General features: G+C 40.5%; 1 protein-coding gene across 8 annotated transcripts in view; it reads right to left on the reverse strand.

Moving 5' to 3' along the window:
* ITPR1 (inositol 1,4,5-trisphosphate receptor type 1) overlaps window positions 1–26,280 on the reverse strand; it is a 213,411-nt gene that overhangs the window by 50,966 nt on the left and 136,165 nt on the right. For 4 of the 8 annotated variants that reach the window (XM_053378134.1, XM_053378129.1, XM_053378130.1 and 1 more), the window contains 8 exons: window positions 25,736–25,771; window positions 23,878–23,925; window positions 19,016–19,148; window positions 17,244–17,434; window positions 7,221–7,401; window positions 5,803–6,059; window positions 3,193–3,393; window positions 1,663–1,773 (listed from right to left, as the gene is read on the reverse strand). In XM_053378134.1, coding sequence (XP_053234109.1) covers window positions 1,663–1,773; window positions 3,193–3,393; window positions 5,803–6,059; window positions 7,221–7,401; window positions 17,244–17,434; window positions 19,016–19,148; window positions 23,878–23,925; window positions 25,736–25,771 — 1,158 coding nt within the window. The remainder of the gene's footprint in view (window positions 1–1,662; window positions 1,774–3,192; window positions 3,394–5,802; window positions 6,060–7,220; window positions 7,402–17,243; window positions 17,435–19,015; window positions 19,149–23,877; window positions 23,926–25,735; window positions 25,772–26,280) is intronic. The other 4 variants (XM_053378135.1, XM_053378136.1, XM_053378132.1 and 1 more) reach the window with 3 other exon arrangements.

Consider the following 26,280-nt stretch of genomic DNA (forward strand, 5'->3'; position numbering starts at 1 on the left):
GCAAGGTATCATAAAGTTGAAATCTAACACGATTTCTACTAAGAAGCAATGATGTCATTTAGATACATAAATACAATGAAAGTAGGTTTCAGGCAACACACAAAAGATAGCTGCATCTTTTCTCCTTTTAAACTGTGAAGTCAAGTGTCTATCAATTTGGAAGCAGAATAGGACCACTATAAACAATAAGGGAATGGTTTTTTGTGTGTGTTGTTGTTTTGCATTTGGGGCACTCCCTAAATATGTGGAAGTATAGATATTTATACATTAAAAGATTTTTAAAAACAAAACCAAAACAACCTATCTGTTAACCTGTGAGCTGAAAGAATACTGATGGCAGCTGAGCTTGAAAGGGGGAAAATATAAAGAACCGCAAACTGGTTGAAATCAGGTGAGACTGTGTATACATTACCACCTTAGGACACAGTGAGGTAGCTTTCTCCCTACTGCATTTCAAGTCACAATTGAACTTTGCTGTACACATCAGTATGCTTTGGTATATATCCATGCCACCCACTGCCTGTCTGCTTCAGTGGGCACAGGTGTTTTTTCCATGGTGTAAATTGCCTGCTTGGTTTCCTGATATGGTTTCAAATCAGACTGAAGCTGGATTTCTTTTGGGGGCGGGGAGAGAATACATCAAACCACAGTATTTCACAAGAAACTACAGGATCACTCTACACCTCCTGTAATATTGGGTATGCACAGCACACTGCAACACTAGACACAGATGGTAGCTGACCCATCTCTAATATAGCGTGAGGGGACTCAATGGGACTTTTTCCTTTCCTATCGTCTTGCTTCTCCCAACTGCAATTAGCACTGGAAGTCCCCCCTATATTAAATTCTGTATATAAAAATTATGTTAAATTCACAATGCAGAAGTCGATGCTGGCAGCAAGGTCAGCAACTATGTCCAGCAGAGTAGAGGCTCCACTGATTTAATTGCAACTCAAAGCTGAGCCTAACCAATGGATCAGGATCAACACTGGATGGCTTGCCCAAAGTAGCTATTGATCAATAGATGACTGGCCCCTTTGTCCTGTTCCCTCAACATCTATATTCTGCCTTAAATTGCAGGACAGCTGTGCATGAGACCACCTGATGGTTTCTGTCACAGGACTGGTTATGTATACAGCTCTGATCACATGTCCTAACCCCCTTAACAGGCTGAAATAATTTTGCAAGTTACAGTATCATAGCTAAGTAATTGTACTTAATGTTCTCTTTGAAATTCAGGTTTGAATTCTATGATTCTATGATTCTAAATTGCAGGACAGCTGTGCATGAGACCACCTGATGGTTTCTGTCACAGGACTGGTTATGTATACAGCTCTGATCATATGTCCTAACCCCCTTAACAGGCTGAAATAATTTTGCAAGTTACAGTATCATAGCTAAGTAATTGTACTTAATGTTCTCTTTGAAATTCAGGTTTGAATGTATGAAATACATTCCATATCTTAAATTAAGAACAGGCAAGCTGTTTGAAATAAAATATTATGAAGTCTTTATTTTAAAATGATTTCTTAAAAAAAAAAATCCCATGTGATAGCAAACTGCCCAGGGCACTCAAGGAGCCTGCTAGAATTATCTGGATAGAAGCTTTTGCTTTTTCGTTGTGGTACTACCGTCCACCTTCAGAGTTGAGTATCTACTTGCCTTCAGTTCTAATACTAGATCCATCCGCTTCTTTCCCAGAGGGTTGATATCATTGAGAATTAATGCTGTAATTATATCTATACCATTGGACTCATGAGTTGCGATGCAGTTCTGCACAGGGGAGAAAGAAACGTAAAAACAAGAAACCTTTTTTAAGTGGCTAACCAGAAAACATAACCTTTCTTCCCAAAGGCCTGTTAAGTCTCTCTCTGCCCACCACTCCCATGAAGAGTTCCATAGGGAAGAATTCAACTAAATTATTACACTAATGCAAAGGAATTTCTTCCCTTTCCACTCCATGTGTGTATCCCATGTTGTCCCAAAACCTCCTCAAGAAAGTTGGAGAAAACCCCAGAATAGATTGAGCTGGGGAGGGGGAAACAGGGGCAGGAGGAGGGGAAAGTGTCCCATTGAGCAAAGAGATATCAAAATGCTCACAGAGCATTCTACTTAATGCTACTTTCATTGCAGCTCATAGTAAGCTAAACTACTGGGCTTCCCTTTTGTTAAAGGTAAAGGACCCCTGACATTTAAGTCCAGTCGTGAACGACTTTGGGGTTGCGGCGCTCATCTCGCTCTATAGGCCAAGGGAGCCGGCGTTTGTCCGCAGACAGCTTCCGGGTCATGTGGCCAGCATGACTAAGCTGCTTCTGGTGAACCAGAGCAGCGCACGGAAACGCCGTTTACCTTCCCGCCGGAGCACTGCCTATTTACCATATTTTTCGCCCTATAGGACACACTTTTTCCCCTCCAAAAATGAAGGGCTCTCCCACGGCTAGCGGAGAGCTTGCCGGCACCCAGAAGCTTGGGGTGCGCTGAGCTCAGCACGCCCCAAGCTTCGGGTTTCGCACAGTCCTCCGCTAGCTGTGGGAGAGCTGCGCGACTTAGCGCAGCTCTCCCACGGCTTGCGGATAGCAGCCTGTTCTGGGGGCTGGGGTCGGGGGAAGCTTGGGCTTCCCCAGCCCCGCACCTGGGGGGGAAAATAATTTTTTCCCCTTTATTTCCCCCCCAAAAAACTAGGTGCGTCCTATGGGGCGAAAAATACGGTATCTACTTGCACTTGACGTGCTTTTGAACTGCTAGGTGGGCAGGAGCTGGGACTGAACAACAGGAGCTCACCCCGTCGTGGGGATTCGAACCACCAACCTTCTGATCGGCAAAGCCTAGGCTCTGTGGTTTAGACCACAGCGTCACCCGCGTCCCTTTTGTTACCTTACTACAAATCCAACTATTCTCTATTTGCACCAAGGTATTTTTAGAGTCTCATGCTGAGAGCAGCTATTTGCCTGCTCTAAGAAAGAGTTGGGGGTTCTCACTGATGAGGATGCTCTGTTCTAGACTTCTCATTTCTGATTTCTTTGGGGTGTTGTAGCTAAGCAGCACACTTTGGAACGATTGGTGGTATGGGAATGGATACCCCTTTGAGGTCCCTTCCAACGGTTCTGTGATAAGTTCTTAGGGTTCCAGATTGTACATGAGATTCCCAATTTTGTGACTACGTCACGTTTTCTACTGCAATAACTGGATTACCTGGTTTTCATGGCATGGTCCCTGGCAGTACTCAGTCAAACTTTCCAGTGTTTGGTTGATCAATGCTACATTTTTCTCATTAATGTACAGCCCAAGAAGTCCAAGTCCTCCAGTTGTGCTTCCACAGATACAGTCCAGAAACTGCAGAGTCTCACACACTAAGTTGTAATTTGTCTTGTTGTTTTGACAACGCAGGAAATTCTGTAGATGAATATGAAATAATGGAGAGGGGAAAGTTCAGTTTCATTTTTGAACATTGATGCTGGTCAAAAGAAATCAAAATGTGATTTATTTATTTTTGCAGCAGATTCACACAGTTTTCCATTCACACATCACTTTCTAAAAGAAATAATGAACATGATCTCAATGTGATCTAAGCCTCTGAACACACCCATAGATAAATATTTAGGGCTTTTGACTTTTGTAATGTTTTGCAAGTGCCTATAGGTCAATTACACTCATTTCTCTCCCCTCAAAACTTTCCTTTTAGTTAGTTGTCTTTGATCTATAAAGAGCAACAAGTTTTCATTCCACCCACTCAAAGTTCCTGCAGATTACAGCTAGAAATTAACAGTTAGAAATTCCCTCTTTGAGCTTAATTCTTTTATTTTTCCCTCATGCTTGCTAAGTATCTTTGTTCCTAAGTCAGCATCTGGGGCGAGCATTTTTGGACACGTGCCAAGGCTCACTGCCAACCCCACAGGCTTGTTCTTCTACTATTCTGCCCCTTATGAAATCTTGTCACATGTCTGCCTATGACATGGGGAGACAGATGAAATTACGCTGGTATCTGGGGTAGGGGAAGATAGAGATGTGAGAGACAAGCAAGCCTGAAGATGGAAAAAGAGATCAGACATCTTTATGCTATTCTCTTATCCCCTTCCAGCAGTGGAAGTCTGAGGGCAATGTTTCTTGCCCATTGCTTTAGCTGCCATTTAATGCCCTGTTGGTAACTGGAAAGCATTTGATCCTGGATGAGCGGGATAACTGGGTGTGCAACAATGAGATCCTGACTTAGTCCACCACATCTAAGGCATGGATTCGCCATATTTGGGTTATATTCAACAGTGTCTTGTTCATGGAGGGCTCTCTGATAAAAGGGGAAACTCCCATGAATGGAAGCAGGGAGCTGGCTGGTTTTCTGGCTGACCGCACCCTTCAGTCTTTAGCCACCACCACTCCGCCCCAAAAAAATCTGTTCCAGAGGGTTAGAAAAACCATCCAGAAAAGCATGAGATGGGTGTGTGAGGGTATATTTTTTAAAATTGCCTTCTTCCCTGTTCCATGCACTGAAGCCTCTGCTGAATCAAGCCTTCAGTGAATGGAAGAACACATCTGGCTACAACCCATCATCACCAGCAGCCTAAATTTGATGAGGGTCTATTAGGATCCCACTTCCCCTGCTAGGTATTCTATCAGTCACCCACTTTTGAGTGTATGCACCTGGTTTTGTGTACCTGCCTCCCTGCCTGAGTCTTGTCACTGGGGTGGACCCCAGGTGATTAGGAATGTGGCCACCAGGATACTGGCCAAGGAAGGCTGCAAGGAAGAACAGAGTGCCAATTCTGAAGCAATTTCATGCTCCTCATTTTAAGGAGCTGTTTTTGATCTTTGTGATTTTAACTGATTTGGGTCCAGGATGTCTTTAAAATCTCCTGCTTTGTATGAATCCATTCATAGTGTTTTAGGCTTAAAACTATAAATGACCCAGCTCATGCCTGTGAGATTTGTTTGAGATGCTTTGCTTATAGCTTTTGGCACTGGAAAATATGTCCTGGACCATCTCAGCACTGCATGTTTCAAAACAGTCTCGAAGATTGTGGAGCTTCAAAGAAAACATATTGTCAGGTTTTCAGTTCATTGGTTAGACCTGGAACCTTTAACAAGCCTAATGCAGAACAAACAGCCCATCTATTGTTAAGCACTGTGAAATTATCACAATCAAAACTGGGCCACACAGATAAAACAGTAGACAGACCTATCTTCTTAGATCAAAGTAAACCGCACCAAATCAAGATGATCAGGGATAATCTTTAGAGGGAAGCTACATGAATCAACCCTCTTCATGGATCACTGCCTTGTCGTGGCAAAGGGGCTTGAATAACGAGCTATGCCATGCAGGGCCACCCAAGATGGACAGGTCATAGCCGAGAGTTGTTATCCACCTGGAGAAGGAACTGGCAAACCACTTCAGTATTTTGCCAAGAAAACTCCATGGACATTAAAAAGGAGAAGCTTTGAGAAGAAAGTCAGAGTTTCCAAGGCATGCTCTGGTTCATAGGGTCAGGGAGAGTCGAACACGACTAAACAACAACAACATGAATCAACATCTCCCCATGCTTCCTTGCCTCTAGCAGGTTTCCACTCAGGAAGGGACAGTTTTGATATCACATGGGCTTCAGTTCCAAGCTACCACACTCCATCAGAGAAACACTTTGTTCCTCAATGAGCTGGCAACAACATGTCTTGGGAAGGCACTGCTGTTCATTTAGGGGTAAAGTAGCATATGTCTCCATGCCCTCAGCTCAAGTGAGATGTCTGCTTTTCTGCTGACAGGATGGCAGAAAACCTTTTTTGTAGAGCTGAGCCTGAAGATGCTGCATAGCCTACCTGCAGGTCCCGGTTGTGGTTTTCACACAGCAGCTGCAAAAACCGCAAGATGGGCTGCATTATTGTGATAACAGGACTCATCTCCAGTTCGTCTTTGTTTTTGTCTGCTGCAGACTGTGCGCCATCTGCAGCTGAATAATGGTCGTCGGGATCAGCTTCCCTCCTGTAAGTGTTGTATGCCTTCCTTGTAGCAGCAGAGGCTTCAACCAACTGATCTCGCACCTCCTCTGTTATTTGGGTCATGGGTTCTCTCAAAGCTACAGAACACAGAGACAAAGGTCCATTAGCAAACAACCACCAAGCAGAGTCAATTCAACATTTTTCAGCATGTTGACACATCTACCTTTGTAGTAAGTGTTGTCCAAATTAATGCCGTAAGTTTTACTGAGGCAGCCTGATTTGGTTTATACTACTACACAAGACACAGCAATATCGTTTCTGTAAATGTGAAGGCTGTTCCCTAAAGAATAGATAAGCATCCACCATTACAGTACAGGAATCAAATGAGATTTAGAGCAAAAAAAAAAAAAAAAGGATTTGAGAAGTTTTATGGGGAAGCTCCAAAGTTCAATTCTTGGAATCTCCATGTAGGGCTGGGAAATACTGTGTATACAATACTGAGCTAGATGGACTTTGGTCTGTGTCCCTATGATCCTGTCTTACTCATGTCCATGCTATTCCCCCTGCCCAGCCATGAATGCTTGCATCTGGTGCCTAAGTACATGCTGCAGGGTCACTGATAATGCAAATAGGTTCTTCAGATATTGCAAACGAGACACTAGCAGCAGGGCATTCTAACGAGTACTGAATTTTCAGTAGTGAGGGTAAATCCTGATTAAATATGGGGTAATGGCAAGAATATGTGCTGGCATTTTGATGCCAACTGACACTGACAAATCTTATACACGAGGGGCACGAACCCCACAACAGAACACCTGACCGTAGGCATGTAAAGTGCCACTAGGAAGCAACCTTTTCTGTTTCTTCCAGTGTCATGTTATTGACAATAAACAGTATGTACTGATGCATCAGACATGTACGTTATAATGATTCCAAAGGAAAAGAGATGTTTGAGAGTGCCAGTGCCCATCTCAATCCCTCTCTTATTACAAATGGAGAATATGGGGCGTCTGTTTTTAGCTACAGTATTCTAGACCTATTGCACGCAGAGCAGAGTGTTAAAAACAAGGATTAAGCAACATGTCAAGCTACTCAAGCTGGCTGGCCCATTAATGCTAAAAATACCTGTCACCACTACAGCAACTGCCACATCCCAAATGGATGAAGGAGGAAAGCAGTGCCATGGTAGGGCTGAATTTTTAACTTCCATGTTGTGGACCAGAACCTCTGGATCAATAAAAGAATTCACTGAAGGGTTTGATTTTCATATCCTTCTTTAAGGAGCACTGGAGAATTACCTCTTTTCCTGGCTGGTACATCTCTGTCCGAGTCATCATCTTTCTTTTTATTTCCTAAATCACTGGTGTTAACTGTGACTGTAGCCTTGATCTCTTGCTGAGCCACTTTCATGCGGTCGTAAAAAACTTTGAAGAATTTTTCCGACTTTTTATCTTCCGTTAGTCGGCAGAAGAATGAGTGCTACAGAAACAACAGAGATGCAGAACACCTTAAATGGTAAAACCCAGTATCAATGAAACATAGATACCATGTAGTGAACCCCACAGTCACTGACTGAGCTTTTGTTAATGAAATAAAGCAAGTGACTTGAAGAGTATCAAAATGCCCCCAACTGCAATATTCAGGGCAAGAAATGAGGGAATAAATGTTATGGAAATGGGTATTATTTGGAATACACTTTGTAAGGGAGGTTTGGCCACCACCTTTACCTCTCCTCAAAGCAATCCTCCTATGAAACCAGCTGCTGGCCCCAGGGTCCTATGCTTATAATTGCTGGTGAAAGGGAGATATTCGAATCATGAAATACTGAGAAAACACTGCAGATCCTTCAAAGGATGTGAAATGTCAGTTTGGCTACAAAAGATGGCATTTTTAGTCACTTCTCAAGACATCTGGGATTAGGGGATAGCACTTCTGGGCCAGAGGGATTTTTTGTTTGTTTGTTTAGCACTTACCTTACAGAATTTGCTGGTTTGATATGATATACTACATATGATGCTTTCAGAAGGGACAGCGAATACTCTTTAAACCTGGCATGAATGCTGCTGATGCATGGGAAAGACTATTCTCTAGCCACAGTCAGACCTAACATTAGTGTTTCACTTACATTTAGTGTTCATATCATTTCGATGTGGAGAAGTCAAATAAAGCACCATTTCCCCCAAAACTGTGTGGAATACAGATCAAAGACTGTGTGCATGGAGGAAGCTAGAGCAAGCAGCCAGGGACTACATCTGACGGCTATCTGATGAAACCAATATGCTGTTACGTAAATCAGGAACAAAGCTTAAAGCATGACTGCAGGATGAACTTGTAAGTGGGTCACCTTATGCGGAGTATTATGAAATTAGTTAGCATTCTGCAGTGGCTCATGTTGCAACAGCTTCTCCTACAGCAGACTGACACAAAGTCAGATTTATTGGAAAAGCAAATCGAAAAGAGGAAAAGAAGAGGAGGATGGCAATACATCCTCTGAGATGCAGAGAACACAAGGCTGTCCCCTGCACGGTGCCCTTTAATCACTCTCCAGAGAAATTGTGTGGCAAGGTGACTTTGAAATATGGGTAACATCATTTCCCCTTACTTTATGGAAGTGTAGGCAGATAAGGCAGCTGTCACAAATACTATGTGAAGCTTCGGAAGAAGAGATTTTTGATACTAAGGACAAACAATTTATTGAGTTGTTCTGCATGTGCACAGACTTCCCTGGGAATGCTGGACTGGGTGAATCTTAAATGTGTGATTAGAAAGTCAATTCTCATATTCTTTGCACCAAAGGAGCAAAAGGGAGAGGATGCTGCAGCCATCTTCCTAAGACACATGGTCCTTTCCTGACATGCACCAATTAATTTCCAAAAATGCAGGGGAAAATGCTTAAGCTTGCCTGGAAGCCATACAGTCTTCTAGCCAAACTAGAAGTTTCTCCCGGACCCCAGATACATACATGATAAAGGGAGGATAAAGTAATGGAAGAACTCTGCACATGTTCAGAGGTACTTTCAGATGCTCTGCAGCTGAGTCAAGTTAAGCTCCTATACTATCAGTAAGCCTCTATCAATGCAAGCACAGGCAGGCAGTAAAGAAGCTGCCTTAAAACTGGTCCACAAATCTAATTCTAATTAGATAGACAGCAAATAAATTATATTAAATAATTACTAGACAAGAAGAAATGTAAAACCAGATTAGGCTACCTACTTTATTACAAAGAATTCAAGGAGTGGAGCAACATAAGAGGGTGCATTATGCAGCTGCAAAACAGAGAATCTAACTGCTAGTAAAAAGAGCTGCGTACACAACCAGCCTCAAAAGTATAATGAACATGTGTTTAAAATGTCCTGGACATTTCCAAGAAGAAGACCTTCCTCAAACAAGGCAGCTGGGTACAAATACTGAGCAAACATGAACCACAGCAAACTGCATGCTATTAATTTTATTTGCTCAGAGATTATGGCTCCTTTGTCCTTATTTGGATGTTGATTTGTTTCCAGTATGCTGAATCTGGGTGGCTAGATAAAGATTTTGAAATATGTCTCCAACATTTCATGGATGAAAATAGAGACATTCTTATTTTTAACCCTAAAATTGTTAACTAATTTCATACAAAATATTAAAACACTTATGTGCTTCCCTTCCATTACACGGTGGTCACATATTATGTATTATTTCTGTAGCTGTGTTAACTTATTCTGGCTTCTAAAGCTATACCAGCATGGTCAATAAACTGACCATAACAATTTTAAAACAAAAAGATTGAAATGTTTAATCCCATAATGGATCTGGGTTAACTTGTTAGAGAACTACAACTCAAAACACAACTAGCAACCACCTACTTTCTGAAAAAAAATGTATTTTATTTATTAAATTTATATACTGCCCTTCATCCAAAGATCTCAGGGCGGTTCACAGAATAAAATACAAGATAAAACACAAGTAAACAATTAAACCAAAACAAAGGTGCAATTGTTTAATTTAAAACAATGGCTAGTAGACCATGTTTTATTTATTACTTATTTATTGCATTTATGTTCCACCTTTTTTTCCCAAGGAGCTCAAGGTGGAGTGCATGGTTTGTTCAGTTCCAAGAAAACTTTTTTTTATGAGGCAGAACATCAGTTTGACTGTATTCTGCCTGAAATATTTAATCAGATGCTTTCTTTAGAATTGTCTTGAGCTAGCTTGCAGTAACTGGTTAACTACATCTAGATGAAAAAATAAAACACTGCGATAACAATATATAATTCATACTGTATGCATCCGAAAAAACTGCTTCAGTTTGGAATTTGTATCCTATTAAAATTTGTGGAAAATGCACTACTAAGACTAAGTGAAGTTATTTAAAGTGACTGAACAAATATTAGAAACTGCAACACATCAGTTCTGGAAATGACAGTTTATAGTCTTGCATACAGTAAGATCACAAGTCATTCTAGTGTTTCATGTCTGATTTTATCTGCCGAAAGAATATCGCCTTTTAGGAAACAGTGAAAGCTGTGCTGTATTTCACATACTATTGGCAGCTTTATCTTTTCTCAGATTTAAATATTGTTTCATTGCATTTCACACACAAAACTGTATATCCTATAGGGCACTTCTGCTTACAGCTCACATTGGATGAAGATTGTCCTAAAGTAGCAAATTCCACCTGGGTTAATTCCTTCACGCTGTATGCTAAGAGGCAATGTTGTGCTATTTTCTAGGTGTCAACAAGAACCAAAAGTTTGAAGCACCTTTGTCCTGTGAAGCGACTAAGAAACATGAGAATGGGCCTTTCTTGTGGTGGCTCCTTGCTTATGAAATGTTCTTCCCAGGGAAGCTCACCTGGCACCTTTGTAACATATCTTTAGGTGCCAGGCAAAAACATTCTTCTCCTCTCAGGCCTGTGGCTAATTATGCAGTCCATTACCTTTTAAACTGTATTGTTTTTGATTGTTACTATGCTATGTATTTTTGTGTTTTTGTAAACTGCCCTGTGATCCTGAGATGAAGGATGGTATGTAACAACAACAACAACTTGAAGGTAACCTTTTCTGGTTCTGGGATATTGAGGGGAGCACTAAGGTTGTACCTCTTGCCAGACTTAGGGTTTTCAATGTTTTCTTTAAACATTAAAGAGTTACGAGCTAATGTAATCATATCTTCCTTCTATATATAGAAGGGAGATCAACTGTCCAGTCTTGTCCATGCATGAAAGGTCTGAGTACAGTCACCTCTATTCCTTTATTTTTCTAAAGAAGTACTGAACCATGGCATCAGACAAGTGGTTGTTTTTGCTTGCTTGCCTGCTTTTTAAAGGTTGCTAAACATCCCCCTGTTATCTTGCCAGTTATTAATTAGGGTTGTCTCAGAAAAACTGTGGACAAGCAAAACTCTGGGAAACCCCTTGTAAGAAACCCCTGTGAGTTTCTCCAAGGCTTCAGCAGCAGCAGCCACTGACCAGCCTTTTCCAATTCCAACTTGTTGAAACTGCTTTCTAGACTTTTTGCTGAGGTCACATATTCAGCCCACCTGCTGTTCTTTGTCACCTCACACTCACTTATGCCTACATTACTACTGCCTCTCCTCCTTTTCCTCTTATTAACAAGGTCCTGACATGTCTCAACAGTGGGAAATCACAACTTCCCCATGTTTCCCTAAAGGCACTGTTTGGAGCCGCACATTTACTTCCTTTTATCTTGTTTCTGGTGCTGCATGAACCCTTCTACTTCTGACTGGTAAGTTCACCCTGGAACTTACTTGCCTTTTCCCTTCCTTCCTTCTTTCTTTTTAGAAAAAAAAGAAGAAAACGTTTAAAAGAAAACTGTACAGTCCCATATGCCAATGGTGACGGGGGATAACACTTGGGAGAACGAGTCAATGCCAGACATATGGCAAAGCCTGCTGCCATTGAATCTGCCTTTTGGAGGAACCGCTGATAATCAGATGGTATTTTGTTTCACAACCAAATCATTTGCCATGAAACAAGAACTATCACATGACGTGCAGAGGTCATGAGGCATGCTTCACAAACAATGGGCATCAGTAAACACACATGCAGCCCAAGCACACTTTCATTTCTAAACTGAATGTCTTTCTTCTGGTAGGACATTTGAGATAATGATTGTGATTGATTGCTACAGAATTTCAGAAAAGTCATAGTAATTCACATATTTGAATTCTTGCCTTTCATAGCTTTTCTCCCACCCTCCCCACTCCTGATGCCCTCCAGATGTTTTGGACTACAATTCCCATAATCCCCATCCAGCACATTAGGACTGTTGGAAATGGTAGTCCAAAGCATTTGGACTACCATTTTGAGGAAGGCTGCTCTGCACTCCATTTAACCAAGCAAACCTTCCTATAGACTGGTGTCTTTCCTAGTGCGCTATATATTTCATTTTTCATGCTTTTCCAGACTCAACCATCCTAGCTGCACTTTTTGGTCTAACTCAGAATATCTAAAATTAATAATAATAATAATAATAATAATAATAATAATAATAATGATGGGGGGAAGGATATAACTGCTTGTTCCTTGTTCCTTGATCCTTTTCTCTTTATTTGCTCACTTTATCACCCCTATTCTGCTTTGCATAACTGCCACAAGTGCACTTCTCATTATTAAATAGCATCCTGTTGCAGCTTATGACTTGAACAGATTTCATTTCCTCTGTATCTGCTAATGCAAGCCATCTCCCGCTTCACCTTTATATCTTCCTATTCCTCCTCATATTTCATCAATTCCCCCATCTGGCCATTCACCACTGTCCTGTTATTTACAATGCAAAGAAGCACAGTGTAATGGAACTCATTCACATTAATTAATCCTCTTATCTAGGTCCATCAAACTGCTGCTGTTGCTAAATAATAAACATTGGTGTCCAGTTATAAGTCAAGGGTTGCATCTTAGTTGGCTGAAGCCACAAATCTGCCCTTTCAAGATTCAGGGAAGTATTGAATAGCAGATCATATGCCTTGCTGATTGATGTCTTCATTCCAAAGCACACTAGAGAACCGTAGTTTAAAAGGTGGACACTCAGCATGGACCTCTCTCTGCTGCTGCAGGTTTGCTGAACTGGTAAAGCATATTCAACTGTTTAGGGGCCAAACTTTTTTTATATTAAAAAAAAAACTCCAACATTTCAGATGCAATGGACTAGTTAAAGGTAGCTTAAGGATTACTCTTGCATATATGTGGCGTATCAGGTTTTTTCTCAGATCTTGAAGTGTGCGCATTTGCCATACACATGGGGAACATTATCATCCCAGTTAGCTGTTAACCAGGTCTGCCCTGCAGTTACAGCTATTTATACTGTAACACACACACACACACACACACACACACACGAAACAGGAAAATTTGGATCAGGTGGTGTGTTTTTTGCTTGGACTTGATAATTAGAGGTTTGCTACTGCATAGGCTTTGCTTGTTGCCAGCTCATGTTGTAAGAGCAGTAGGATTTATCCACATTCCTTCATAAAGAGAACAGTAATGTGATTACAGAAACATTCATTAGGAATATTTCATGCATAGGGTTTCTCACGCTTGGTCATATGCATTTCCCTCCCCCCAAAATAAAAATAAAAAATGTCTTTCATGGTATTTTGCCCTTGAATAACTTACATGGAACATGCAATCTGAATAAATACTTTTCACATATAAGGATCCATAGGCTCTGCGCCCACAGGCACAAAACCATGCACAGGGAGGTAGAGGACAACAGGGACTATGGAAGCAATTCTGCTTCTCTCCTGTACAGTCACTGTATATGCTTTTAGATTCAAGTCAAATCAATGAAATGGGACCTTAGGTTCCCATTAAATTTTGAAGAAAATGCGCAGAGACAAATCATAAGAGGATCTGAAAAAGGATTAGCTTGGATAAAGGGTTTCTGTAAGGGGATGGGCATAACCTGGTCACATTAATCACTGCTAAGACCCTTTGGACATACATAAAACTTGTTTATCAAGATATGGGAGTCAGCCCTTTATGCTTTCCCTAAGATAAGTAAACCTTCATTGTTAACTGTCAAATATTAAATTCTATTTTCAAAGCCAACAAGGCACATCAAAGATGCACTTTTCTTGGCCTGAAACCATTTGCTGGCCAATGGTTTCTTAATATATACTTAATAATTGTTAAATTCCCTTGCTCTTCTTCAAGTATCCCCAAAAAAGCAAGAAATGTTCTGGTGGCAGTCATCCTTCTCAGCCTAAAAAGGAAGCTCATTGGGGATTTCTGCTTTGTGCCTTAAGAGTTAATATAAGCTTACAATCTGGTTTTAAAATAACCAGAGAGTGTCATGGGGACATCACGTAGTCAGAGTATGAAGTTCTAATATGAATCAAACGCACAGTTCGGTTGTATTCCTGATGCTTCCCAAAAGGCCAATCATCAGAACTGGATGCATGACATTTTAACAAGAAACCTGATTAAGCAGACACTTTCAAAGGGACAAAATTGTTTAAGGATAGGCTTGGGTTGCTACTTGTCTTCCTTTGCAAGCAATAAAAGGGATGTCGGATGAGGCCATCTGTGACACTTGATTCCTGAAAAAGGTATTTCATTTGATGGTTCCTCAATAGGCACACCTAAAATCCTGATTGTCTCCAATTTAAAGGAGGCACTTAACCAAACTGGAGAGATGGGGGGAAGGAAAGGACAAAAGGACTCTCCTTAAAGCAACTGATTGGAGGCTGAATGAGCACACTTTACAGTTCTGCTTCTGTTACAAGGATTAAACATTTAATAGAACGCAGCAAATGATTCTGGTTATGTGCAAGTTGTGGGGCTACCATTTCAACACTGCTTTAAAAAACAAAAACAAAAAACGGAGCCTCTGTGTTCATACATTTAAACACAGCTCCACACAAACACATACCCACACAAGTACTTGAGCCTTTAAACCACGCAGCACTATCAATACAAGGCAGCACACATCCTACTTCCTTCCTGAATGAGGGAGTTTTATGTAGGTGTGAGAAACAAGGATGTTTTACAGGCTCCTGGAAGTGAGGAACCCTCAAAAAAACAGGGGGTGGGGGGGAGAAAGTGAAAGAGAGGGGAATTATAGAAAAACCATAGCAACTAGTCAGTCCATCTTCCCACACCACCCACCAGCCACCAGCTTCATTTGCTGACGCACTTTAAAAAAAAAACCCAGCAGAAAAACTCAAGCTGTCTCTACCAGCCTGGGAAGGTGAGCAAGCCTTGAGAGCTCATTAAATTCCCTCCTCAGCTTCTCTTGTATGCCTGCAGCTAGTGAGCAAGTAGGATATAAATAGAAGTTATATAACATCTTTGTTGATTCCTGTGCTTACCAAAAAGTAGCATGACCTTGTTTTCAATAGCCTGCCTCTGCCTGCTTGTCAGGGACTTTAATCTTGTTAGGGATCATCTGAAAAGTCTGAATAAATGTTATATAGACTTTGCAGATAAAACAGGAATATCTGGGCCTTCATGTGTGACTGTAAACACACTACCTTCTGTATATGCCTTAGTTACAGATGAGAACCACCTAGTGCTCAAACGAACTGAGATAAGACAATATTATTACTACAGCAGCAACGTTACCAAACTTTCAGAATGTGATTTCTAAGACACAGTACTGCATATAGAAGCATCTCTAGAATGGAGATACCATTTCGGAGGAAGAGTGTGTGACTTCTCTAGGGAAAAAGAAGTTAGCCGATGGACTTTCAAGTGAAGCCGACGGACTTTCAGATAAAAAAAGACCTAATAAAATAGACCAATGTGCATTAAAAAGAAAAAGAACACACATACATTGTGCAGAATGATGCAGTTCCATACACCCAAATGTTAGCAATAGTAGATAAGAGACAGTTGGCGTTTGTAGCAGCCCGCTCTGCCAGCACCCAAAAAACCTCTTTGGGGATCAAAGTACAAACATGGAATGGATTGTCACACAAGGGCATTGTCAAACAATAAAGAGTTTTTGCTTTTGTCACATAAGAAGAGACTATTATGCTATTTCCAAGAGATTAAAAAACAAACAAACCACAAAACCTGCAATTAAGATGGGAGCTGGCTATGACAACATTTGTGAATAATATGCTAGTATTTTAATGCTCTCCAAAGTAAGGATGAGTTCAAAGTTGTGCATGCTGTGAAGTACAACACCGTGCAAAATGGAAAAAAACTGCTGGAGCTATCATGATCACATCAGCTCAAAATACTGCAGATTCAGCTACAAGTCTTCGAATTATATTAAGGGGGAAATCCTACAGCAAGATCTGCTGGGATCAGCAGCTTCAAGATGCAGCAGATCTCTGGGCTCAGCCAACAGTAAGTCTCTAACTCCAGCTCAGCCACTGCTGGAACTTGCTCACCATAGCTCAGAGTTCAGCCAAGGTTGGTGTGATTCCCTCCAAAAGGGATGTTCCCAGGGTGTGGTCAGGGCGTGACTAGAGGAGGAGGATCTAAGCTGGATCCTAAACCTAGTCAATTTGATCACATGACCTGGCAACCTGGCATAGAACACTCTTTTCACCAGTGTTAGATCGAGCAATAGCTTGTCTACATTTTTACTACTAAAGAGAATGTTTGTGAGACTTTCTGCCCAAGGTGCCGAAATAACTTGGTCAACTTTTTGTATCATGAACCTTGATTGGGATGCAGGGTTGCGGGGGGGGGGAGAGATGGAGAAAGGTGCTGTTCTAACTCAGGGACCAACATGTCTTGCATTAACCCTTGTACACAGAGAGAAATATACAGACATGACAGTAGATGTTGCAATATTTGCATGCTGAGACTGCTTAAGATATTTGGATGGCTCTGAGTTTGGGGCATAGATGTGAAAAACCCAGCCACTAAGGAAACTGCAGTCTTATGCAAATCAATATTGCTGAACATAGCCTAACTAGCAGAGTACAGGCTATTTGATAAAGTTTCAAAATTCAGCATTTTTTTAAAAAAATCCTGCTGCATGCAGTTTTTTGTTAAAAAAGGAACATTTTATCAAAATTATGTTTGTCTAGAAATCTTTAGTAATCTTTACACAATCAGTACTAACTCCCTCATGCTGCTTTTTCAGGATTCCCCAGACCTGCATGGGAAGCTGCAGCTGAGAAAACCCTGTTAGATTTTTCCTTTGAGTACTAAATCTGCCACACCAGTATGGCTACCGCCCCAAATCCTCCAGCAGTGAACCTAGAGCAAAGAGTGGAAAGCAAAGTTATTGTACTTCAATATCAGCAGAGTGACTTGAGCATGATGGATCTCACCTCTTTACAATGCACTGGGCTCACCGACTTTCATGTTAAACCCACAAAGCTTATCAAGAGGAGTACACAAGCACTTTTCCTACCTGTATAATAGTGTTTCCACCTTCCAAAAGGGCAATAGCCAGAAGGATGCTTTCATGAAAAACTCTGTCACTGGTGGCATTCATGATGAGATCTATGACCAGATTGGATGCACCTTCCTTATCCAGGTGACACTGGACTTCTGACAAACTCATTTCACCTCGGTTTGCTGGGCTGGAACCAGACCCACCTCCTACAGAAAGGTAAGTCACACAGGTTGAGCAAAATGAAGCCTCTTATGAACCCTGCTTAATTATTTCTATCTGAAAACATTGGTCACTCACCTATAAAAACGAATGAATCAAAGTGTAACTGTGAACATATTCCATTTATTCACAGCTTTATTAACCATTAAAGTGTGAACAACATGCTTGCCTCTTAATAATACAAGCAGATGATGCTGTCATTAAGACTGATTGATTTATGTAAAGAGCATTCATACTCTCCCGCTCCTCAACAAACCCGCGGCAGCTAACAGACGTTAAAACTGTCAGTTAACAGTACAGCAACAAACAATAAATGCAATTAAACCGCCATGACAAACAAAATCAACAGAGAATAAGAAGAAAAATACAACCACCATTAAAAAAAACCTTTCCAAAAAACAGAGCAACTGTTTGTGGCCCAAAAACCTATCTAAAAAAAAGGGGGGGGGAGCCATATAAAGGACATTAAAGGAAACAACCAATACATTTTATTTCTCTAATTACTTTCAGTTGTGAAGAAGTCACATGAAGTCTTATATAAAATAAAACCACATAGGGGCTACTTCTAACATGTAATATTGGTCTGGAGTAAGAACATAGGAAGCTGCTTTATACTGAATCAGACCATCATTGGTCCATGTAGCTCAGTACTGTGAAGCGGTTCTCAACCTGTGGGTCCCCAGATGTTGTTGGACTACAACTCCCATCATCCCTGACCACTGGTCATGCTGGCTAGGAATGATGGGAGTTGTAGTCCAACAACATCTGGGGACCCACAGGTTGAGAAACACTGGTCTACACGGTTTGGCAGCCCTCTCCTGGGTTTCAGGCAGGAATTCTCCAGTCCTATCTGGAGTTGCTGAGGATTGAACCTGGGACCCTCTGCCTACCAAGTGCATGCTCTACCTCTAAGCTACAGCCTCTCAATACCAGGAGATTCCAAGCAAACTTCGGGGGAAACTTTCTGACAGTGGATCCGTATTGTATTTTAATGTGATTTTTTTGTTCACTGCCCTATGAACCTTTGGATTGAAGGGCAGGATATAAATTTAACTGATCATCATTATCATCCTATGTGTCAGAAACCTCTTTAAATAGCAAGGGCTTGGACCCAATGGCAAGTCATGTAAGGTTTGTGGAAAAGGCACCATCTTGTTAACAGAAGGCCATCAAGCCACCTCTGTTTCGAAAGCAGTACTAAGTCCTTCAAAATGCAAATAAAGGTTTTTTTAAAACAAACAAACAAAAACCGTGTGAAATATGACAAAAGACCACATGTTGGGAATGGACTTCTACATACAGATTTTGGGAACTGGCAAGAAATTGGTCCTGAATATATATATTTGAAAAGTCTAGAAATGGAAGGATGGAGAAGGCAATTAGTGGATTAATTTTCAACTTTTTAAGGAACTGCAGTAATTCTCTTCTGTAAATGACAATGTGAAAAAAATACCTGCTGACAACCTGCCAAAGCTATTAAATAACTGATTTGTTATTCAGAGACAGAATGTTCAACATGGCAGGCTAGAGTCACACAAAATTCATAATTAGCACAGCGAACATCCTACCTCCTCCCCCAGCTTTGCCAGGACCTCCAGGAGACAATGGGCCATTGCCAAAGCTGGTCAGGCTCTCTCTTCTTCCTGTGCTTCTGATGTTGCCATAGTAACGGTTGACCAAAACCTGTCTGAGTGCCTCACCCTTAATTCAAACAAGATATTAAATTAAAGAACAACAACATGTAGACAAATTATGAGTGTAGCAGGGTTGCAGGACTCAAAAGGACTAGCAAAAGTTATTTTTAGTACAATTATACAGCAAGACGACAACAGCAATGGGGCTGAGAAAGAGAGAGAATGTTATTAAGGGATTAAAATATTATAATAATTAAAAAACACTGTTGCCAGATATATAAAATATATCACTTAAAAAATCTGTCTCCATAAGTTGAGATAAATATTATGAAATAGTAACAGAAAGATGGTATTTCCAGAATTTATCCTGACCTTTTCTAACTAATACCAGTTATTATTTATTCATTAAGTGTTATGAAAGCATATTTTGAAAGGTAGCATTCTTCTTTAATTTCAGACTTGATACAAATTTATTCGCTACTATGTAACAAGTGTCACTACCTACAAAGTATTTTGAATATGATCACTACACTTAGAATAAAGCTATTGTGGTTCAGGTTATCCCTGATTTGTTACATTCATAGATTTTAAGGCCTATTACCTCTTTAAATCAGACAGCTAGTCCCCCTACTATAAACACACTCTATGAGCACTGACCTCTTAGTTACCAAGATGTAAGCCCTACGTGGTGGGTAGGATATCTAGCTTATTTGAACAGATACATCACACAAAAGGAGATAGAACCTATAGCCCCCTTCATCTACTCCCACACGCCTCACAACATTGGAAACAGTCACTAATTTATCTGCCAGCAAATTATGGGAATAAGTGGCTGTGAATCTTCACTGTAGCCTGGATGACTTTAGATAGCAAAATTCTCACCAACTGTCCAAGAAAACAAAAGGTGATATGTTGAAAACAAAAAGATGCCCAACTCCTCAAAGAATGAATCCAATACCTGATCTAGGTATGGTCTTTGTATCTCAGCCTTTTTTGGTCATGATGGTTTAGAGAGGAGTGCAGATGTTCATATACAGCAGGGACGTCCAACTCCCAAGAGACTGTGATCTACTCACAGAATGAAAAACTGGCAATGACCTTTTTTTTAGGGAGGTTGGTCGGACGGAATTGTCAACCTTTTTTTAGGGGTCAGGGCAGCAACAAAAATAGATAGACAAGAAGTCATCCCGCCAGCGGAAACTTCTTCTGCCACTCTTGAAATCGTGCACGCATAAAGGAAAGAGGGAGGACGCAAGGCCAAATGGGAAAATGAGCCCAGGATCAACTAATAACAACCAGGGGTTGACCTGTCGATCACGGTCGACCTGTTGGACATCCCTGATATACAGGATCTGTGCTTTCCTGATATAGATTACAGCAATGGGCCTCTACTTGGGGCCTGACCTTGGAAAAGGTTTGGAGGCTACAGCTGTGGCAGAATCCAGTGGCTCAGTTTCTGAGCACAGTGACTAAAGGACAACACATCGTTCCAGTTCAGAGAGTACTGCACTAATCTGTACCCAATTCAAGGTACAGATACTTGTGTGGTGATTTGGCGGGCCTACCATATGCTCCAACCAGTAGGTGCCAGTCAGGAGGAGAGGCCTTTCTCTCACTACAGCTGCCAGTATGAACACAAGAGAGTACTTTCCCCATGACAGTGTCCTCTTCTCTGAAACTCCCTCCTGGGGAAATCTGGCACTCCCTTCCCTGGCTTCTTTTTTTTGGTGGGGGCGGGGACAGGTAGGGATATTCTGCTCTTTAACTTGTTTGTCTCCATCTCCTTGCCTAAATGAACCATTGGTGCTGCCACACACACATATTTGGCACTTTTTAGCTCCTCTCCAGTGAGTTGTTGTAGGGCTGGGTGAAGATTTGAGAAGCCGAAAGTCACAATAGATCAGTAATAGGCATTGTACATTAGTTGCCCTTTGATGAACCACCTTGAGAGCTCTCCAGATGTCTGCAAAACATTATTTGTGGACCATTTCAAGATAATTCATGTAATGAAGTGTGTGTTTTTAAATAAAAATATCCCTCTTAAGCACTCCCTCATAGCAAGAGATATCCTGCACTTGGGACTTGTTCAATGAAGCATATTTAAATGGTATCATTGGCTTTGGGACTTCCTAGTACTTTTCCCATCCACAAACCTGGATGGATTAAGCCCAGAGAGACCCACATCTGCTTCTGAAAGTGACAATGCTCATCATAATGGAGTGACCGTAAGCTTTTAAGTAGGCACTAGATGGCTCCCAGACTGGCAGCTCTCCATGTTAGTAATCATTGTTCTTCACTCAACTGAATTCACCTGTGAAAAACTAATGAAGCAAAAGGATATATTTAATAAGTGGAATTGAAAAAGAAATGACCCGTTTAGTTTGAACGCTTCCTTACTCTTTACTTCCAGGAGAATTGCACCGTAAGTTGCAGATTCTCACTCCTCTCCCTAGATAGCCTTAAGCAACTAGTTATGGAAATGTCCTTATCCGTTACACTAGCATTCGTTTGACAGCTGCAACTAGGTGGTTCATTCTTCTAACATACCTCCATGTTAAAGGTAAACGGGTTATAAACTGGCTAGAAAAATCCTGACATAGGGCAGTTCGTCAGAATCTAAAAACAACTGGGTTTCTACTAGAGACAGAAAAACAATAATTTTCTATAAACAGAATGAACTTCATGGCTTAAATATTTTCATATTTTTCCATGTAGTAGAAAATAGATGCACTGGCCTTTTGGCCACCTTTAGAACAAACACAGAAGTCCAACTTATACACTTACTTACCTGAGTAGGATCATTGTTCTGTGGTGGAGGAAACTGGCTTATTCAGATTCAGATCATTGGTCCACCCAGCTCATTACTGTCTGCCAGGGACTGAACCTGGAGCCTTTTGCATGCAAAGCATGTGCTCTGTCGCTGAGGTACAACAGTGCCTCATAGACATGGTAAGGAAAAGAACACAATCCATTCCTTCCACCATGGAACAATGATCTGCGACACAGTGAGTGAGCCAGTCCAGAGACTCAAATGTATTTTAAGCATCTCATTTTTAATGAGACCAAACTCCACCTTTCTCACTAGAGTTATTTCTGCCACAAAAAAACAGATTGTGGAACATGTTCCACCAAAATATTCTGTTAATATTACCCACTATCTGCATTTTCCAGAAACAACTAAATATATATTTGTTCTGTCAGGCTTTCCTAGCTACAGAAACATCTATTTTGTATGGTTTCTGTCTTGTTTTAAATTTATTTTTTGTGCTTTAACTGCTTTTAATAATTTTTAGTGCAAATTGCCTTTAGATGGTTGTTTAGGAGATTATTAATAAATCAATGATATTTAGTGGTAGTGGTGGTGGTGGAGAAAGAAAAAGAAGAAGAAGAAGAAGAAGAAGAAGAAGAAGAAGAAGTTGTTCAGCATCACAATGAAGCATTAATGACAATACAGACCTCACAAAAACCCAATTCAAACAATCATGGGGTGAGTTAATTAGAAGGAGACAACAAAATCTGCATAGCTGTCTATGTTGACATCAATCCTGCACAGTTTGCAAGGCTGGAAGCGAAGCACATACAACAGACCCAGGCAAGTTTAATAGGCATCCAATTATATTGTATTTCCTCCCCCTAGGAGAAAATTGATTTATGTTAATGAAGTGCTAGATTTGAGTTTTATATTCTTATTTCTACAATATTTACTACCAGTTGCCATTAACAACTGGCCCACAGAAGTCTTTCTCAGTTCCTGTAGGGCCCCCTCCATCTGTCTTGGCTGAAGTTCAGGTTGCAGTATGCGGTTTTTGTTCAGGGTGTGCGCAGCACCCACAATAGTTCCTCCTGTTTGAAAATGTGCCCACGGGGCCTAAAATATTGGCAAAAGCTGATCTACAGTATATGGAACAGTAGTATTGATCCTCAAGCCCAGTAGGAAAAAGAAGGCATGCCTCTTCATAATATTAGTATGGGGCACCTGTGTTACTTCCAGTAAAGAAAGAAATAGCATTGCTAAAATCATGCATTGAAATAGGCAGACAGTAGGCTACTGGAAAAAACACAAATAATTTTGTGTATTCTGCTGCTATATTTCAGCATTGGCTGCAAGAGTTTTCCAACTGATTATGTTAAAATAAATCCTGAGCTTTAGGACTATGGGTTGGTCAAGCGAAGACACCTCTGTTTCTAATAGTCTATGCAGCAGAATACTGCAATATTACAGGACCCCTAGAGAGATAAGCCCTCTAAATTACAGCTTTAGAAGACTTTGTGGGACATGGTTTAACAACAAGTGGGGAGAGGGGCACACAAGGTGATATTAATGGGCTTCATTAATGCTGTAACCTTCCCCCCAAAACTGAAGCCCTGCATCTATGGTACAGAACACATTATATAAGGAAAGAGACATTGCACCAATGTTTTTTCCCTGAAAGCAAGTCCTAATTTCTAAAACATTTACTACCAGTTGCCACGGCAGCTACATCTATATTAACTTAATTTACAATGTCATATGTCACAAGTCAGGTGACACCATTAAAAATAAATAAAAGAACACACCCACACATTCTCTAACATCCGAAAGCCTCCAGAATCTAATCTGGACCTATCAAATAGCATTTGTCATCTTTGTTCAATAATATTTTTGAAATTTGCAACAGCAACAAACAGATGGATCCTTCAGCTACTTCCACATTTTCTTTATGCTATTTAAAAAGTGAGAAAAAGGAACAAAGAAAGCCCAGGTGTAATTAGCACCCAACATATTAAACCTAAACACCACCATAGAATATACGTACCCTTTTATGATCTTCAAGCTGTCTTTGTGGTAGACTTTGATCAAGCTCCTGGCGAGTATGCAAAAATTCTGTTTTAAAGTCTGATACTAAAGAGACACTAAATAAATTTAGCACCAATAACTAACTAGGTTGCTGCAATGAATTTGTTCAACATTCATCTAGCCTTGATAGCACTGGCTCTAACATTCTTTCTCTACCTAACCATAATGAATGAAGAGAAAAAGAAATTGCCAATGGTTGCCTCCATGCAATATACAGTCACGCCACAGTTTAATGTGCAGTTATTCTGGACACAATTCACTCCAAATATCTGTTTCAAAAAATGGAACTTAAGAAAAAGTGCTTCATTTCTGCTTGATGTAAACTAGAAATGTTAACTTTAAAAGAAAGGCCAACACTACAAGTAGATCTTTTATTGTCAGTCTTCATTATTAGTTTTTAAAGAAATGTTTTGGAAATTTGGTCTGGTTTGAATATAAGATAAACTATGGTTTAGTGTTTCATGCAGAAGCCATAGTGAGTTGTGGCTTTAAGACATTCCCCTTCTCCTCCTTCTAGCACAGACCTGAGGAGAAAACACAAAGTATCCACTTCTGATTTTAAACCAATCACAGTTGTTTGCTATGTCTGAATTCTGGGAACTCTGGTTAGTTTAAAAGCAATAGATTTTAATTTCCTCTCGTCTGTGAGAAGAGGAAGAAAGGGGTGCATATAAGTGATTGTGGCTCCAAGCACAGTGAGCCAGTGACCTGGGTGGTGATTTTGTAATAGCAGGAATGATGACAAGATAATAATCTGGGATTTAAATTGGCCACAACTTCATTGATTACAGATGTAGTAGACTTTGGAATAGGCACTGAGTGTGTATCCTAAATCAACCAACCCACTTGCTGATTGATTACTCCTTCAGGGTTGATGGGGGATTCAAGGATCTCCCCATAACGCAGATCAAATGAGGCAATCCCACCAGGGCGCCAGTAGGGTGTTCTTTGGCCCAACGGCCCCCGTCTGGACCACTGGACAGAACCTTCCCTCTGGATCCTTTACTGGGGTACCCTGAATTAAGTAGACCCACTGAAATCAATTGACCAAAATCTACTGTATGACTAATACTGGATATCACCCCAAAACAAAAGTAAAAAGTCTGCAAGTAACATGCAAAGTACTCTCTCTGATAAAACGTTCACACATGACAGTCACCAACGTTTACGCATACAAAACACTGAACCACACTTTCCCAATACATGCATGTTCATTATGTTACTGAGTCATCCTGTAAGAAAAGGTCAGTAAATCTGTTTAAAGTACAAGTAGCTTATTTTCAAGCAGGATTACACGGCCTACAAGATTAATGGGCATCATGTTCCGCTTCAAAAGCCTCATGAAAAGTAGTATAAAAGTTCAAAAGATAAATAATAAAAACAGAAACACATAGCTCAAGGGCAATCTACTGTAAATGGAGATCCAAGTACAGGCTTCTCTTGCTACACCAAGGTGATAGGTATTTTGAATTTCAAGAGACTAAGTACATTGCAGTTATATTTAAATATTCCAACTTTTGTTCAATATTTCTTTGATAGTAAGATGTAGTTAGGCATCTATCAGAATTAATAGACATAGCCCTTTGCTATTTTATTTTTCCATTTCTCTCTCTCTCTTTTTTAGTGAAGCAGGATAAATTCGTCCACTTAGCACTATAATCCAAGCAGTTGGAACACATGCAGAGAACACTGGCTAAACTTCACTGATCTGAATGGAACTGGAACCACCAAAAAGACAGACAGACATCCAACCACAGCTACTTTAAAAACCACCGATATTTGTATGTTTTGCAAATATAGGTGAGCGAGTGACAGACCTCTATGGAGCTTTCCATTTCTGGTGACTGTGGCAGCTATTTAAAAGCAAAATTGTAAAAAGAAAATTCATTAGTCATCAATCTTTCCCGTAAACCAATGATTGGCACATGGAGATATTGACTTTTTTTTTTACAAGACAACAAAATACTGATTTGACAACAGTACAGAATCCTGTCCCCCATCCAAAAAAAAAAAAAAAAAGATACTTGGAAAAATAGGCATATGCCTTAAGTACATGGTCATTAGCACAATGTCTACATGCATATCTTGCTCAGAAATGCCAATCCCAGTTGTATACACATCAATATGCTAGGGATGTAGTGTTAAATATCTGTTCCCAGTTCATACAGTTCCCTTTTATTAATTTAATCACAGTGGACTTCTCACCTCCAGTCCAAAATAATGGAAGAAAAAACGTTCAAGACATACACAAGCAGGAATGCCATGTCCAAGAATACACAATTAAATTCTAACCTTTTCCAATACCAAACCTTCCTCTTCCACAATATATGTGGTACAGATTTGCTATGAGCAGCAGCAAAAC

The sequence above is a fragment of the Podarcis raffonei genome, chromosome 2 (assembly GCF_027172205.1).
Source record: "Podarcis raffonei isolate rPodRaf1 chromosome 2, rPodRaf1.pri, whole genome shotgun sequence".
Lineage (NCBI taxonomy): Eukaryota > Metazoa > Chordata > Lepidosauria > Squamata > Lacertidae > Podarcis > Podarcis raffonei.